Source organism: Lissotriton helveticus, chromosome 7 (assembly GCF_964261635.1).
Source record: "Lissotriton helveticus chromosome 7, aLisHel1.1, whole genome shotgun sequence".
Taxonomy (NCBI): domain Eukaryota; kingdom Metazoa; phylum Chordata; class Amphibia; order Caudata; family Salamandridae; genus Lissotriton; species Lissotriton helveticus.
Window position 1 is genome coordinate 1582894692 of NC_136068.1, and position 15952 is coordinate 1582910643.

Here is a 15952-nt window from a genome sequence, read left to right on the forward strand (position 1 = left end):
TCTCCATAAGCCAATGTGATACATTCACTTCTCCCTCCCAGTGTGTCCAGCACACTCCTTAAGCCACTTTGGCACATTCACTCCTCCATCCTTGTATGTTCATCACTCTCTCCATAACTCATTCACTCCTCACTCCCAGGGTGTGCTGCACTTTCTCCTTAAGCCACTGTGATACATTCACTTCTCCCTCCCAGTGTGTCCAGCACACTCCTTAAGCCACCGTGGCCCATTCACTCCTCACTCCCAGTGTGTGGTTTACTCTCTTCATAAGCCTCACTCCCAGTGTGTGCAGTAATTGTTCCCTAAGCTGGGCCTCTCACGACTGCCTGCAGATTTCCATGTTTTGTTTACAAGCAGGGGCAGGATGGGGCAGGATGAGGCACACGGAAGGGATGTAAATGAACCTGCTCTTGACATGGTTCTAGGGGTGGGTGTTACTCGCGTAATTCCATGTAGCATGATCATGCAGAATTTCCTAAAAATTAAACAAGATTACACTTGAATTATGCTAAAAAAGAGTAATTCTGTATTTCACGCTATTTCTTGATGAACAATGCCTCCTCGCATTCAAAATAGGATGCAATTTGCGCTAACAAATATTGTTAAATACAACAGAACATAATTAGCAAGCACCACCAGTTGCTCGCACTCACTATATGTGCCCTTGGAGTAGGATTATCCCCTACCGTACTTTAGCGCAGTTTTCTCCATGTAAAATGCACCCCTTGCATCCAAAATGGACGTGAGGTTGCATTTTGCACTAAGAAACAGACCTATATGCTGCAGAACACGAAGGAAAGCATCAATTACAACGCAGTCATTGCATCGCACTGCTTTTACAACGCAACTGTTACAATGCAACTGCCTTTACATCCCATGCCATTACAATGCATGCCATTACAACACATGTCACTACATCGCATGTCATTATAACGCATACCATTACAACGCATGCCATTACAATGCATTATAAAGTCAGTAATGGAGATTTTTAAGTTTTAGGGTAGGTATGGGTTTTGGGGTGGATGGGAATAGTAATTTCTATCCTTAGGCTATCCAACACTTTCCCTACTGTTGCACTCACTGGAGTTGTAATAGTAATTTTCCCCCCTACGCTACCCAACACTTTCCCTACTGTTGCACTCACTGGAGTGGGAATAGTAATTTTTACCCATACACTATCCAACACGTTCCCTACTGTTGAATTCACTGGTGTGGGAATAGTAATTTTTACCCTTACACAATTCAACACTTTCCCTACTGTTGCACTCACTGGAATGGGAATAGTAATTTTTACCCCTACACTATCCAACACTTACCCAACTGTTCCACTAAAAGTATTACGTGGTGTAATGATAAGTGTTATAATGGAATGCGTTGTAATGGTGGTTTTAAAAAAGGCATTGTAATGGCATGCGTTGTAAAATCATGCGATGTAACGGTAGTTGCAATGTAAAAAACGCGTTGTAAAAGCATGCGTTGTAATTGTTTGCGTTGTAACATTATATATTCGAACACGAATAGTGAGCATGAGCCATAAATGTTCTCATGGATCTGGATTTTTCTCCAACTTACTACTGACATTTCATACTATTTTCTTAGCACTAAATGCACATATTGCAGTCCAACACAACACGAAATGCAGAACAGGAATAGCGCGCAGCCATTCACATGCACTAAATGTGCTCTCGCTGTATGATTTTTTGTCCAAAATTACTCTTAATCACATGAGAAGGACTAATCACGTAATTATCAGTAATTCCACATCAAAGAGTAACACAGAATTAGCAAAATTACTTTAATTACTCTGCCGTAATCGAAATTCTGCCCAGACCTGCCTGTTTCTACATTCCCCAACAGGCCAGTTGGCCTTTTCTGGTTGACTCCTTACCTCCTGTACATGCGCCCGAAGAAAGCTGGTAGTGATGCACCTACTAGCCCTCACCACTGCCCACAGTCTAACTCACTTCCAGGATTTTGGGTCTCTGTCCTCTCTCACTACCATACAGTCTGTCTCATCTGAACTGCCACATGATCTTCAGTCTGCTCTTCACTGCCACGTTGTATTAACCTTGTGTCTCTCATCCTCCGCCTTCACCAGGCCCTGTATCTATCTATTGTAGAACTAGAGCTCAATGTCCCACGTCACTCTGCCAACTGACTCTCCCCTAACTTCCCCTCAAAATCTCCCTGCCCTCTCATGGACTTGTTTTAATACTTGTATTAACATGTGTGTTCTGTACTCCAAAACACATCACCAAGCTCGCACTCACTTATCAATGTTCAAAATCAAGTGTACGTACTCTTCTTATCTTCAAGGTGTGTTTATTTGTTCATAATTTTTGACTATTTCAATCATAGTCTTTTCATTATTCACTTCGTTGATTTATATTTCAAATTTGAGCCCAATGCATTGTTTTAATACTTACCACAGTTGTAGACTGGACAGCATATGTTTTCATCTTCCAAGTGTGATGTCAGGGTGTATCCAGGTTTACATTCAGTAGCGGGTGGGCATGTGGGACACTCTGGAGAGGAGAGGAGATGGAGGCAAAAACATTGCACTGTTAGTGTGAGAAGCATAGAGTCCCTGGCTGGGAGAATAGAGTAAAAAGCACATAGTGCAGCTACAACCACATCAACATACGCGGCTTCTCTGCTGATCCACACTGCACTGTTACTATCAGGAGCAGCCGGATCATTGGGCTTCAGATTAGAGGACATCAAGTACACTGCACTAGTATTCCATCCCGCACAACGTGGCCTCTCTGCCGGCCACAAACCCAGAGGCCAGATATTGGAAGGGCACTGGGCAGAAAGTATTGTTATCATAACCAGAGGGCCTGAATGCCTAGCCACCACGGTACCAATGCCACTACAGAGTTATGCAACCAGAACACATACAGGTTTCACTTACATACTGAGCCGCACGCTGCACTATTACAACCTCACCCTTGGCAGTCGGGGTGTTATAGGGAACATGGCCTGCGGCTGCTTATGTTCCCTTTCAGAGGGCATATGGCTTGGCAGTTAGTGCAGGGCTATTCTTACAGCATATATCTGTGGTGATACCACCAATAAGAAACAATGACATGGAATTGTGAGGAAGAGGAAAACCCCAATGCTGAAGTTATTCAAGCATTCCAACCTTCACTTTTGTTTTTCTCACTAAAGAACCGGTTTCACGCATATAATATGTTTGCTTATGCCAGCACCCAGAGATCCTACCACTCACTACTGAATCTAGAGCCAACACCCAGAGGACTGTAAGAACCACACAACGCCTATACCTCGTTTCCACAAATTAATGTGGGGAGAGAAGAGCGATTCTTTATTTGTATCGTGTAATTGCAGGATACTGCCTCTCTACCTCATTCATCTAACATTAAGGTACTCCACCACTCTACCACCCTTATATCTCCGTTCTGACCTGTTTTTCCCAGAAACAAAACAACCGAAAAAAACTTTTTATGGCCCCTCACACACCCTACTAGTGTCATGCTTCATCACCGGGACTCACCCTGGTCCCTATAAACCAGGGTGGGCTCAACCGAATTCCAGGGTATCCATTGAGTATTATTTCTAAAGGGGTCCAGAGATTAAAAGTTTCTAAAGGACAGCCAGAATCCCATTCTTTTTGGGAGCCAGACACACCATAAGGTTACTAGAACCAACACACCGGGGGATTTTAAGGGAGCCAGGCATGCCATACTGTAACTGCAACCAACAGTCATTGGTATCAGGAAAGAGTCGGCCACACCATAATGTTACTACACCAAACACAATGGGGAGATTTCTAGGGAGCCAGGCTCGCCATATTGTTTCTACAACCAACAGCCACTGGACTGAGGAAGGAGCCAGCCACACCATTAGAATACTAGAACCAGCTTACCGGGGCTCTCCTGGGAGCTAGGAATGCCATACTGTTACTACAATCAACACACCGGGGGCTCTCTAGGAAGCCAGACACTCCATACTGTTCCTACAACCAACAGCCTGTGGCCACACAAGGAGCTGGTACAATACAATACCATACAATACCATACACTTATCATAAGCACCTCCCAGAAACCTGGCTTCTCTATACAGCCAGGCAAAGGTACCTCTAAAAATGAGACACACTATAGTGTTACTACAATCAACAATGGTGATCTGGTGAAGAAGCCAGGTACATCGCACTTTTGCTATTATTAGCACCCAGCAGTTGAAGAACTAGATGAGTACTCCATTTTGTTACTGCTATCAACACAGAGAGGACTCTGTAAGGAGCCAGGCAAGCCATGCTATTACTGCAGTTAACAACTACCATCACACCACACTGTTACTAATACCAACTCCCAGAGGCTTCAGTAAGGAGCCAGGCACACTGTACAGTTACTACTAACAAAACCCAGCGGTGTCAGTAAGGAGTCAACCTTTCCATACTCTACTACTACTAGCAACCAGAGGCCTCCCATACAAGCCAGGCACGCCGCATTGTTACTACCACCAACCTCCAGCGACTGCTTGAAGTAGTCAGTTACACCATACTGTTACTACTTCAGCCACCCCCAGCGATATCTACGTGGAGCAAGGCACTCCACAAAGAGCTACAGCTATTGCCATTCAGAGGCCTATTTACAGGAGTGACTACTATCAGGGAAAGGAGGTGAGTCGGGCGGGTGGATGGGAGAGAAATACAAAAAATAAAAAAGAACTTATCTGCTGCCCTCCAGCATTGCGTTGTGCTCTTCTGTTGCTTTCCCCTCCTCTGTACTTTAGGCCGGCACAGGTTCACAAACTGTCCTGGGGCCAATCCTGAAGCTGCTCTCATCAATGAGAGCAGCTTCAGGATTGGCCTGAGCGCCGATGATTTGGGCTCCCAGACAGACTGGGAGCCTGTGCATGCTCTCTCCAACCCATCAATGCAGCTGGGGTTGAAGAGAACTTCACTGAGCACGTGGGTTCGGCTGGCCCGAGATGTCCAGCCGAACCCACATGCGCAGCGAAGGCAGTGAATTCACCACTCCACCAAGTGCCTGCCATCACCCTGTCCCCGCCCCAAGACTCGGCAATAGAAAAATAAAACGATAATAAAACAGGTTTGAAACGCGTTTTATCATCATTTTATTTTTCCTGTTCCTAGTAGTGCTGGTGGGAGAGGGGTGACGCTCCTTCGCAATAGCGGAGGAGCCGCCCCTGCCTTTTGAAAGAAATAGACGCGCCACACTCTTTTTTTTTTTCAGACTTTTATTAGAAGATTATTGTATATGGAAACAAGATAATAATTACACAGGACTACTCAAGACAAACAGTGGAGACCAGGAAAGGCTTCCTCGCACTAAGGGACAGGCTACGAAGAGACAACATCACCTTCGCCTTCGCGGGGCCGTCAAGAAGGAGGATAACTGACAAGTGGCGAACTGTGGTCTTGAGACGCGCCACACTCTAACTTCCACTAGCGCCCATAGACCTGGCCTCTGCAGTGGCTGTTCGCCCAGCTCTTTTGCCTGATGAATATACACCAGTCCTTGTGTGTACTGCCTGTTCCCCTCTCACCCCACCCCAATGTACAAGCTTATAAAAGGAGCTCTACTCACCGCATGTGTACGTCGGGCAGCACTGTGTAGTACTGTCAAAATGTGGTATTTCGACAAGTCCATGGCCACAATCTGGAGGTGAGGGGCATGTCTGACACTCTGTGGAAAGATACAGAACGTTAGAGCAGAGTAAATGCAGAGGCCTACTCTCTGCCTGACACTTTCATTATTTTGCAGACGTGTGTTACGAAAGCCATTTTACAAATCCAAGACTCTCGCAGGTGGAAGAAGAACGTGAGCAGCGGTGGTCCGTGCAGCTAACAGCGGTGAGGCGGCATGAGGGTGGGTTTCGAGGGATGATGCAGAGGAAAAATTAAATAAATAATTGATTTTCCCTCTGCATCATCCCTCGAAATACCCCCAAATGCGGCCCTACCGTCCTACCGCTGCTTCCTGCACAGACTGCGTATGAATGTGAGAGACAGAATGTGTCTCAGATATCAGACACTGAGAGAGAGGACTGGGTGTGGCCTTACGGGTCAGATACGGAGAGGCCAGGGTCGGATTGGGATCACAATTTGGCCCGGGCACTGACGAAAAAAGTGGCCCACATTTGCGCGGCGTGGCCCACATTCGCGGGGCATGGCCCACTTTCACGGGCGTGGCCCACATGCACGGGCGTGGCCCACATGCATGGGCGTGGCCCACATTCGTGGCCATGCCCTTTCAGGAAACACACAAGGAATGTAAGTGGGAGGATATTGTTCTTGGGAAGGACACAGGGCCGAGGTGACAATGTCCTACAAGCTGAGCACCTGAAAATCAGACAGGCCCCTTTCTATTACCAAATTATTCCCAGCCCCTCCAGTGCAGGAGCATCTGAAAACAGTGAGGCCCCTTTCTATTACCAAATTATTCCTCAGCCCTCCAGGCAGGAGCACTTGAAAAACAGTGAGGCCCCTTTCTCTTAAAAAATGATTCCCCAGCCCTCCAGCACAGGAGCATCTGAAAACAGCGAGGCCCCTTGCTCTTAAAAAATTATTCCCCAGCGCAGGAGCACCTGAAACCAGCAAGGCCCCTTTCTCTTAAAAAATTATTCCCCAGCGCAGGAGCACCTGAAACCAGCAAGGCCCCTTTCTATTAAAATGTTATTCCCCAGCCCACCAGCGCAGAAGCACCTGAAAACAGCGAGGCCCCTTTCACTTAAAAAATTATTCCCTAGCCCTCCAGCGCAGAAGCATCTGAAAAACAGAGAGGCCCCAGCTATTTGTAAATTACCCAACCCTCCCCAGCCCTTCACTGCCTCAGGGCAATGGTTTGTCAGGAGAGGGGCTAAAGCAAATACATAGCTTCTGGGCCATCCATGGGGCTAGGAGGGGTGGGCTAAGGTGATGATGGTGCAGTTCCCCACATTACCTGGCCCCCATAGTTAGACCCATTCTTTCTCCCCACTATGCCCTGAATGAAGGGCTGTGGGCAGGTGTTAAAAAAACACTGTTTCTGGGCTGCCTTGGGCCCCAGGGAGGTTGAATCTTGCACACAATCACCCCTCCCCAGCCCACCATCAGCGATTGCTTGGCAGGGCAGGGGGTCAAGGAGAGGCCACAGCTTATCATCACTGAACTGGCCCAGTTCTAACTAAATGATCTCCCTGTGGGTTTGGTCTCCAGTACTCAGAGGGGAGCTTACAATTACAGCTGTAGGCTAAGTAGATGATCTCCACCGTCGGTTTGGTCTCCCCCTACGGGCCTTATGGGAAAGGGAAGATCATCCCCATGGGGAGATTAAAACGATGGAACACCGGAAGCTGCTTTCCTCTCCCTGTCAGTGCTCTCTGTGGACTGTAAAGGGGGAAAAACCAGCCCACAGAGAGCACTGAGACACCGGCCTTCGGCCCATGCTCGAGTGCCCGCAGTGCCAATCCGCCCCTGGGAGAGGCTATCTGGAAAGTGAACGATGGCTGGATGGGGCCACAGAAGCCAAGTAGTTAAAGGCAGTGAGAGATTGTGTAGGCCCTTGGCGAAGGGACAGTGAGCGACGGGCTGTTGGATACCTTAAGGTTCCGGTCACCTCGTGTTCCTCTCTTTCCGTGAAGGACACTCTTAGGCCTTTTTTCCCCTTGTATGTTCAATCACGGCTCATCTTCATTCGCCCGGTAAATCAGTGAATTGTGGCTGTGTGCCCCGACAGCTCTAACCAGGCCTGCGTACTCGCCAGGCAGGACTGCGAACCCTAAAGCAGCCCTGCCAATTGTGTCGGTCCACTCCCCGACTCCAGGGGGGGTCGAGATATTGGTGCAAGTGTGAAGCACTGCTGCAAAACCCGCTCCCGCCGCTGCAAAACCAGCCCCCATCCTTCCAGCCTCCCGATGCCCGCTATCGCCAGTCTGGCCCTGTTTTTTGCAGAGGTCTGTGTGCATGCAGTGAAGAATTGCCCTCAACAGACCCAAGTTCACTCACCGCACACATCACAGCATGGGTCAGCCGGGACCACGGGAACAGCACCGGTCTTTCCGCAGTGGCTCTGCGCGCAGGTCACATTCGCACACTTGTATTGGGAGACAATGTACACTTCACAAACCGAGAGAATGCAAAATCTGGGAAATCAACACCCTACCCTAGAGCAGTGGTTCTTAACCTTTTGACTTCTGTGGACCCCCACTTAACCATCACTTTAATCCGGGAACTCCCACTGAATCATTACTGCAATCCAGGTACCCCCAGCTTATTTATGTACTTTTAATGAGTTGAGCCACAGAATATTACACAAAAAATACAGAAACAAGCATTCATTATACAAATATAGCAATCTTTAAAGATTTACTTTAATTTGCAAAACAAATATAAAAAAACAAAATTACAATGTTATCAGGAAGGTTGGAGCTTTTTTTGATTCAATTAAGCACACTAGTTTAATTTTCGGCCTCCAATTTGAAATTCCTTCACACTTACACACTGTTTTAAAATGTTCAGGTGTACATTTTGCAACTGTGCTTATATATGACTTATTAATCTGTAAATACTATTTAATTTTCCAAGCAGTCGCGGACCCCCAGAGGTTTCGGACCGCTGGTTAAAAACCACTGCCCTAAAGAGTTTATACTGTATCCCCACATTAGCTGTTAACCTTATAATACACATAACAAGCTAACAACGACATTTACATCCTCCCCACCCAAACCCTCCCTTAAGTTCAGCGTCAAACATACCTTAACGGGTACAGTGGCAGACACTAGAGCATGCATATAGGTACACACATGGAAAAACAAACAACACATAAAACATCCCCATTCTCCCTAGCCCGGGCAGGCAGCACATCCCCACCTGCTCCTGTATTCACAGTCTTTATTCCACATGTGCCAACATCTTTAGTCAGCCCTGGCTTTTTTGCCAGTGAAATGTTGCATTGTGGGTCATGTAGTTTAACTTTACTGCTATAGCTAGGGGCTCAAAAACCTAAGCATGTAAAGACTGTCGTGTAAAGACACATGGCTGGCTGAACCTGTGTTGCATAACATGGCAGCTTAAAATCCAACAACTCACATGGAAATTCCAAACACTTTTACAAATCTGGATTGTATTTTTGTATTATTCTGATATTACATGGAATTGCACCAACAATGAAAACATGCAGGAATGTTTAGCTAAGGTCCAGCACAGTTATACTCTAGTATTTGAAACTTTTAAGAACTCAGAATTAACAACTTAAATGACTGCAAGATTTTACCTAAAGTTTGCACATACGATTGGAGAAACTGATGCTTGTCTCCCAGCTTTGTAATCAGCGGGAATCAACCACAAGTCCGATAATAGAATGTAAAAGAAACTTACCGGCGTGCTTTCATTCGCTAAAAAAGAGAAGAAAGACTATTTTTAGTTTTCTCAACCAGATTTTTTCTTACCAAGGAATATTCTAGAGTTAGCGTAAAATGAAAGTCTTTGATTTTTTAGAGGACATTTTTAGTGATAACCCAGGAGGAGTACTGGCCGGTGGAATTTCATCGCCTGCAATATATTTTTGAAAATCATGAAAATCCCACTGGGGAATATTTCTTCCAGATTTCTGCTCAAAATAGGTTAGTTTCTGTTACCATCCCACCCCAAATCAGGCCCTAAATCATATAAAGTTATTAGAGCAAACCTCCAGAAGGAAAGAGCCCCCCTCAAGCCCCGCCCCACACTTCGAGCTCTCCTGCATTAAACGGCTGAAGCCGAGTTTAATTCCCCATTCTACTCTCACTATTACTACCTTGACCCAAGGTGTATTCAAAGTGAAATCAGGCCGGGGTTGCAGTGATGTATTCCTATGTATTGTGATTATTGCCACATGAACAGTGGTGTCAGGCCCGCCTTGCAGATCCAGAATCTTAACCCATCAATAGCTGTACATCTGAGACTTGTGAAATCATCAGAGGGGGAGCGACAAAGAGGTATTTGAAATAAGAAGGACAGGTGATGGCAGAATAACTTTTTGGGGGAGTTGCAGGATGAAGGGCAGTGGCCTGTCCACTTTTGTGTGGATGACGGTGAAACAGATGAGAGGGACAATTGAGGATGAGGTTAGAAGTTAAAAGTACGGGAAGCTCAAGCGTTCAAGTCCTACTTGCTGGGGGAAGTGAGGATCTATTTTACTGATGATTCGCTCATTTAAGGAGATAGACCATGCGATGGGGCCGATTTTTGAAAGGTATTTTGAAATACCTAACGTACTACTCCATTAGTACTAGTTTATGAACTACAAAATATAATTCACAAACCTATGGCTGGAGATCTCGAGACACAGCAGTGGCAGCTTCTCCCCTAAGGCGAAGGAGTGTCACCCACGGCTCAAAAGGAAAGATAAAATGATAATACCGTATCGTTATTATCATTTCATTTTCCCTATTGCAGTCAGTGGTGGGGTACGGCTGGCAAGAGCAGGGGAGGAGTGGTGTGCACTTCCTGAGTGAGCATAAACTCTTGGGCTGACCAAATAGTTAATGCACACTTTGCATGTTCCTACCAGGCTGCATGACACAGCCTAGTGAGGGACATGCACAATCTCCCTGTTCAAGTCTGAACGTCGATCCACGGATCTCAGATCAATCATAACACTGCATTGCAGCATTGTGATTGGCTCAGAGTAGCCTGCTTGCCCGGGTGCTTCCTGCTGCCACCGGCCGGGACAGGAAGATGAAGAGGATGGAGGAAGGATGAGATGTGGCGGCGGGCTGTTAAAGGTAAGTCCTTTTCTTATTACATTCCTCCCCTTTCCCTTCTCCCTTCTCCCTCCTCCCCATCACCCCTGTCCGGTAGCAGCTGCTACTGAAGTAAAGGATTAAGTAGAAAACGTAGAAGAGACAAAGGGAAGTTATGGGGCAATAGGCAATAATTACAAAAAAATGGGTCAGATTAAGGTAAGTTTAACTAGAGGTGCAGGGAGAGATATGTTAGTACAAATCACACATCTAGATAAGAGTGAGACAATTAAAATCCACAAATTGCACTTCTTAGAAATATTGTGCAAAATTAATTTTAAACTTTATTCTTTTTCTGATTAAATCGTACACGCACATGCATAATAAACTGAGTTACGTTCCTGATTTTAAAAAGGCTAAAAAGTAATAAAATGAATTAAAACCATAACTATGTGATATGTTATGTTAATAGGAACTTTTATAGCGCTTGTTCACCAACAGGTTTCTTGGTGCTGCAGGAGTTACGTTCCAAAAAGAGTTACTGGTAAGGATGGTGCAGGTCTAGCTGCAAGCTTGGGTGAAGAGCCAGGTCTTCATCCTAAAATGAAAAAGGCCTGACGCGAGTCTCAATGGGGCCGGAAGAGCGTTCCAGAGTTTTGGTCCTAATATTGAGAAGCGTGAGCCTCCTGTTCTTTTGCATCTAATAACTGGGACCTCTAATTAGATCATGTGCATAGATCTTAAAGTACGGTGGGGGATGTACTTATGGATTTTTGATGAAATGTACTTAGGGCCAGTCCCATGCAAGGCTTTAAAAAGAATACAGCCGGCTTTAAACTTCGAGCTTTGCTCCATTGGAAGCCAGTGCAACTCTTTTAGCAGGGGCTTGATGTGACATCGTCTGCCTTGTTGGGATATAATTCTGGCTGCCTCATTTTGTATTAGGTACAGACAATGTATCTGATTGCTCTGAAGACCTAGGTATATAGAGTTAGCATAATCAATTCTTGACAGAATCAAAGAGATGACAATTTGGATACATGTCTCTCTGCTGAAAAATCTTCTGATTTTCCTCAGTTTCCACAGTTGGAGTAAGCAAGCGGAGGTGACTGCTCCAATCTGCATGTTCATGTTTATGTCTGAGTCAATGTGTATGCCTAGACTTTTTATCGAGTTTTCGGGCCTAACTCGGAGGGCCAGTGGGCGGGAGTCCAATGCTGGAGTTTATTATTGGGGATAATGATTTCTGTTTTTTCGGCATTGAGTTTTAGTTGATTATTGTACATTCATTTCATGATGAACAGCATGGATTTTTTAGACATTCCTGAGACTCTGTAGATTCATTGATGGGGAAGACTAGCTGCATATCATCAGCGTAGTTGTAGATTTGCACTCCCATCTGCCGTAACACAACGATAAGAGGGCGGATATATATATACTGAAAAGATGCAGGCATAGGGATGAGCCCTGTATTACTCCACATTTCAAGCTTACTGTGCCCGATTTGTACTGAGAGAGCCAAACTGTTTTCTATCCACAAGAAATTATTGAAACCATTACAGGGCCGTGCCACTGAGACCTGCTGCAGTCAGACGGTCCACCAAAATGTTCTGGTTGACGGTGTCAAAGGCTGCAGACATGTCCAGGAGAATCAATGCTTGAGTGCTGTCTACATCTGCCTTCTCCTTTAGATTATCCATTACAGATAGAATAATGGACTCCTTGGAGAGGGCTGCGCGGAAACCAGCCTGATGTGGGTCTAGGAAGTTTGTTTTCTCAATGAAAGAGCTGAGAGTCTTTGCTATGTGTGTCTCCAACACTTCAGCCGAGAAGGGGAGGAGGGATATTGGCCTAATATTATTCGGCCTCTGGGGATCAACTCCCTGTTTTTTCTGAAGTGGAATAATCACTGCTTCTTTGAAAGCTTGTGGAACTGTCCCTTGAGTTAAGGATAGGTTCAGAAGAGAGAGGGTGATCTTTGGAAATGCTTTGAAGATGGATTTTTGTACTTCAGGTGGACAGACATCGTTTGTTGAGCCCGATTTTATTATGTTTAGGTAATCCAAGAGTTGGTCTTGGCCTATGCACTGGAAGGTAGTCCGGATGTCAGTGTTGGTATTTACGAAACCATTTTCCACCTCCTGATGTTTGGTATCTATAGATTCCTGAATTTTCTCTATTTTATCAATGAAGAAATTGCTTAGGTCACTGCAGAGTTTCTGAGTAACGGGGATTGGTGGGGGTGACACGATCTGGGTTAGATAATTCCCTTACTGTGTTGAAGATATCTTTGGTTTTATTAGTTGTGTTCAACACCTTGTTGGAGAAGAATTGTTTTTTTACCTCCATTATGGCGTGTTTGTATTTCCTGAGATTAATTTTATAGTGTTCTTTGGATTCAGGTGAGTAGGAGTTACGCCATTTCCACTCTGCCTGATGAGTTTGGAGTTTGGCTTATCTTAACTCTTCCGTAAACAATTTAGGTGCTTCGTGTTCCCTAACACGTGAGGTTTGAGTTTTTAGGGGAGCATGAGAGTTGATAGCCTTCATTTGCCAGTCTGCAATTTCTCGCTCCAGATTGTCTACATTATTTATTTATTTGAAGAGTTTTATATAGCTCTGGCTAGACCCGGAGGTATCAGAGCGCTTTACATGATGATCAACAATATAACAGAAAATCAACGATGTAACAGAAAAATTTCTACAATTACACAATAAATCCCAAAAAAATAGGCAATACAATTAGGAGAGGAGAGAAATGAGAGAGAGAAGTAGTGGAGGGGGCAGGGGAGGTGAGAAAGGGAGGATATAGGAAGAGACAATACGGAGAGACGAAAAGAAGTCTGTCTAAAGACCGACTGGGTAGGTGATAACCAAGGAGGGAATCCACGGCCCAACTCCCCTATAGCTAAACCAGGTAGCTCCATCTGGCATCAGACAAAAAAGTTCAGTCTCAATACATTGAGAGAGGGGAGAAGGAGAGACATAAATAGAGGGAGGAAGCGGGAGGAGAAGACAGGAGGGACGAAAAGAAGTGCAACAATGTGGTTTAACAGTATAACAGAAAAAGATGAACAATTACACATTACATCAAACAATCAGCAATACATTAGGAGAGGAGAGAAAGGAGAGCGAAAAGAAGTGGGGGGTAAGGGAGGTGAGAAATTGAGGATAAGGGAAGAGACAACCGTAGAGACGAGACGAAGTCTGTCTAAAGACCGACTGGGTAGGTGACCACAAAGGAGGGAATCCACGGTCCATCTCCCCTATAGCTAAACCAGGTAGCTCCATCGGGCATCAGACAAATAGTTCGGTCTCAAGTGTCGAGGGAAGAGGTTCGCAGAGAAACAGGATGGGAGGGATATACGGCAGAAAGACGAAGGAAAGTCTGCCCAAAGACCGGCTGGGTAGGTGACGGTCGAGGGGGAAGTCCCAAAACCCATCTCCTCTATAGCTATCAGGTAGCTCCACCGGGCTTTTGCCAAATAGCTAGGTCTCAATGGGAAACATTTAAATAACATGGAGGGCAAAATAAATGGAGCGTAGGAGGTTTCTGTTTTAAGGTGTCACATAATGCTTCCAAGTTAATGTGGTGCCAGTTTCTCAATAGGATCTTTTGAGAAGGTGTTGTTCTGGACGTGTAGATATCACCTAATGCAAACCTGATTGTATAATGGTCGGAGAACATACACGGTTGTATTTCTAAATTTTGGAGGGTCAGATTGATCGTTCATGCTTGGTCAAGAGAGTGACCTTTATTGTAGGTTGGCGCTTGAATGAGTTGTGAAAGATTCAGGCTTTGTAAAGCGTCGGTCAATTCCCGGGCACTCTTTCCCCCTGTTTCTTCATTTGCCCAATAATTAAGTTCATTATTGACCAGGACTTTGGAGAAGTAAATTGTCAGGGATGCGATACAATTTGCAAAAGGCTTTTGGGAAGTTAGGCATAGCTATTGGAGGTCTGTACACTAGTACACATATCATGGTGCTGTTGGTAAAGTCTATCTTAAAGACTAGGCTATCCACTAATTCTATTTCCAGTGGAGAGACATTGATGGCGGATAATCCTTTTTTTATAGCGGCTGCCACTCCCCCCCCCCCCTCCCCTTTTTTTCCTGTTGTTCTATTTGCGAATAGCAGGTAATACTTATCTGGAAGTGCAGCTAAAATGTCAGGCCTGGCTTCTTCCGTCAGCCATGTTTCTGACATGAACAATATATCGGGTTAGTCAGTGTTGAGAAGGTTGATCAATTCTAACTTATGCTTGACTGCAGACCGGATGTTTAAGTACAGTATGCTTAGTTCTTTTACAGAGCATGTTGTGCTTAGGCTGTTAGGTGCAGTAATCTGGCTGGGGATTTGACTTGAATCTCTATTTTTGCCGAATTCAGATGACTGACCAGATTGGAGGAGGCCAAGTTCATCTAGTAATTGTTGACAGGCCAAGTTCAGGGGTTGAATATTTAAGTTCTGTTATGGTGTAAGTAAGTTTTTGGGCAGAATGACGGGCCCCTGGTCGTGGCTGGCCGAGGACGGGCGCAAACAGGCTTGCCTTAGTCGTGCCTTTGGCGCACCATCTGCGCGCCAGCGGCGCGTTCGCGCTGCCCCATTCTTTTCTGTGCACCGGAGTGGGAGCTGACTCCGTTCCACCCCACCTGATTGGCTGAGAGCAAGTCTAGGTAGCCAATGTTAATGCGGCTGTTCTCTGAGGCCAACGGCGGGAGAAACAGGTCGCTGGTAACAGACTGGCTTCAATTTTTAATTCAAACAGTGCAATGCAAATTACAAGACGAGATACTACAACTTCTAAAATACTGCACAAGTTTGAAACTTTCAGCTTAATGGAATTCAGACAGGGTCTCTAATTATTCAAATTCAATAGTGCAATGCAATTTTAAAAATTAGATTCTACTACTTCTGAAGTACAGCGCGAGTTAAAGCTATCAGAGTGTTAGGCATTAGGTAATAATAAGTGGTAGTGATGGTGGGTGAATTTTATTTTACATAATTGTTCAAAAAGAATAAGTAAACAACTAATACATTTTACTTCATTTGCAATTTAATACAAACTTGATTTTGGGAGGTTATGTGTTGTGTGTATTTTTCGAAAAAGTCCTGGATTAATATTAGTTGTTTATAATTATTTACACTAAATTAAATATATATATATTTTTAAACAATACAATTTATTATATTTGCCTACATTTTCCTATAGGGTCATCTCTACCTTGGTGGCAGAGATCACCACAAATAGGTGC

The 15952-nt window shown here is 44.9% G+C and overlaps 1 protein-coding gene across 1 annotated transcript in view; it reads right to left on the reverse strand.

Moving 5' to 3' along the window:
- Window positions 1-15952, reverse strand: part of LOC144769584 (uncharacterized) — a 334720-nt gene that overhangs the window by 182914 nt on the left and 135854 nt on the right. Inside the window, exon 36 of the mRNA XM_078653744.1 lies at window positions 12256-12947. Within this exon, the coding sequence (XP_078509870.1) occupies window positions 12256-12947 (692 nt within the window). The remainder of the gene's footprint in view (window positions 1-12255; window positions 12948-15952) is intronic.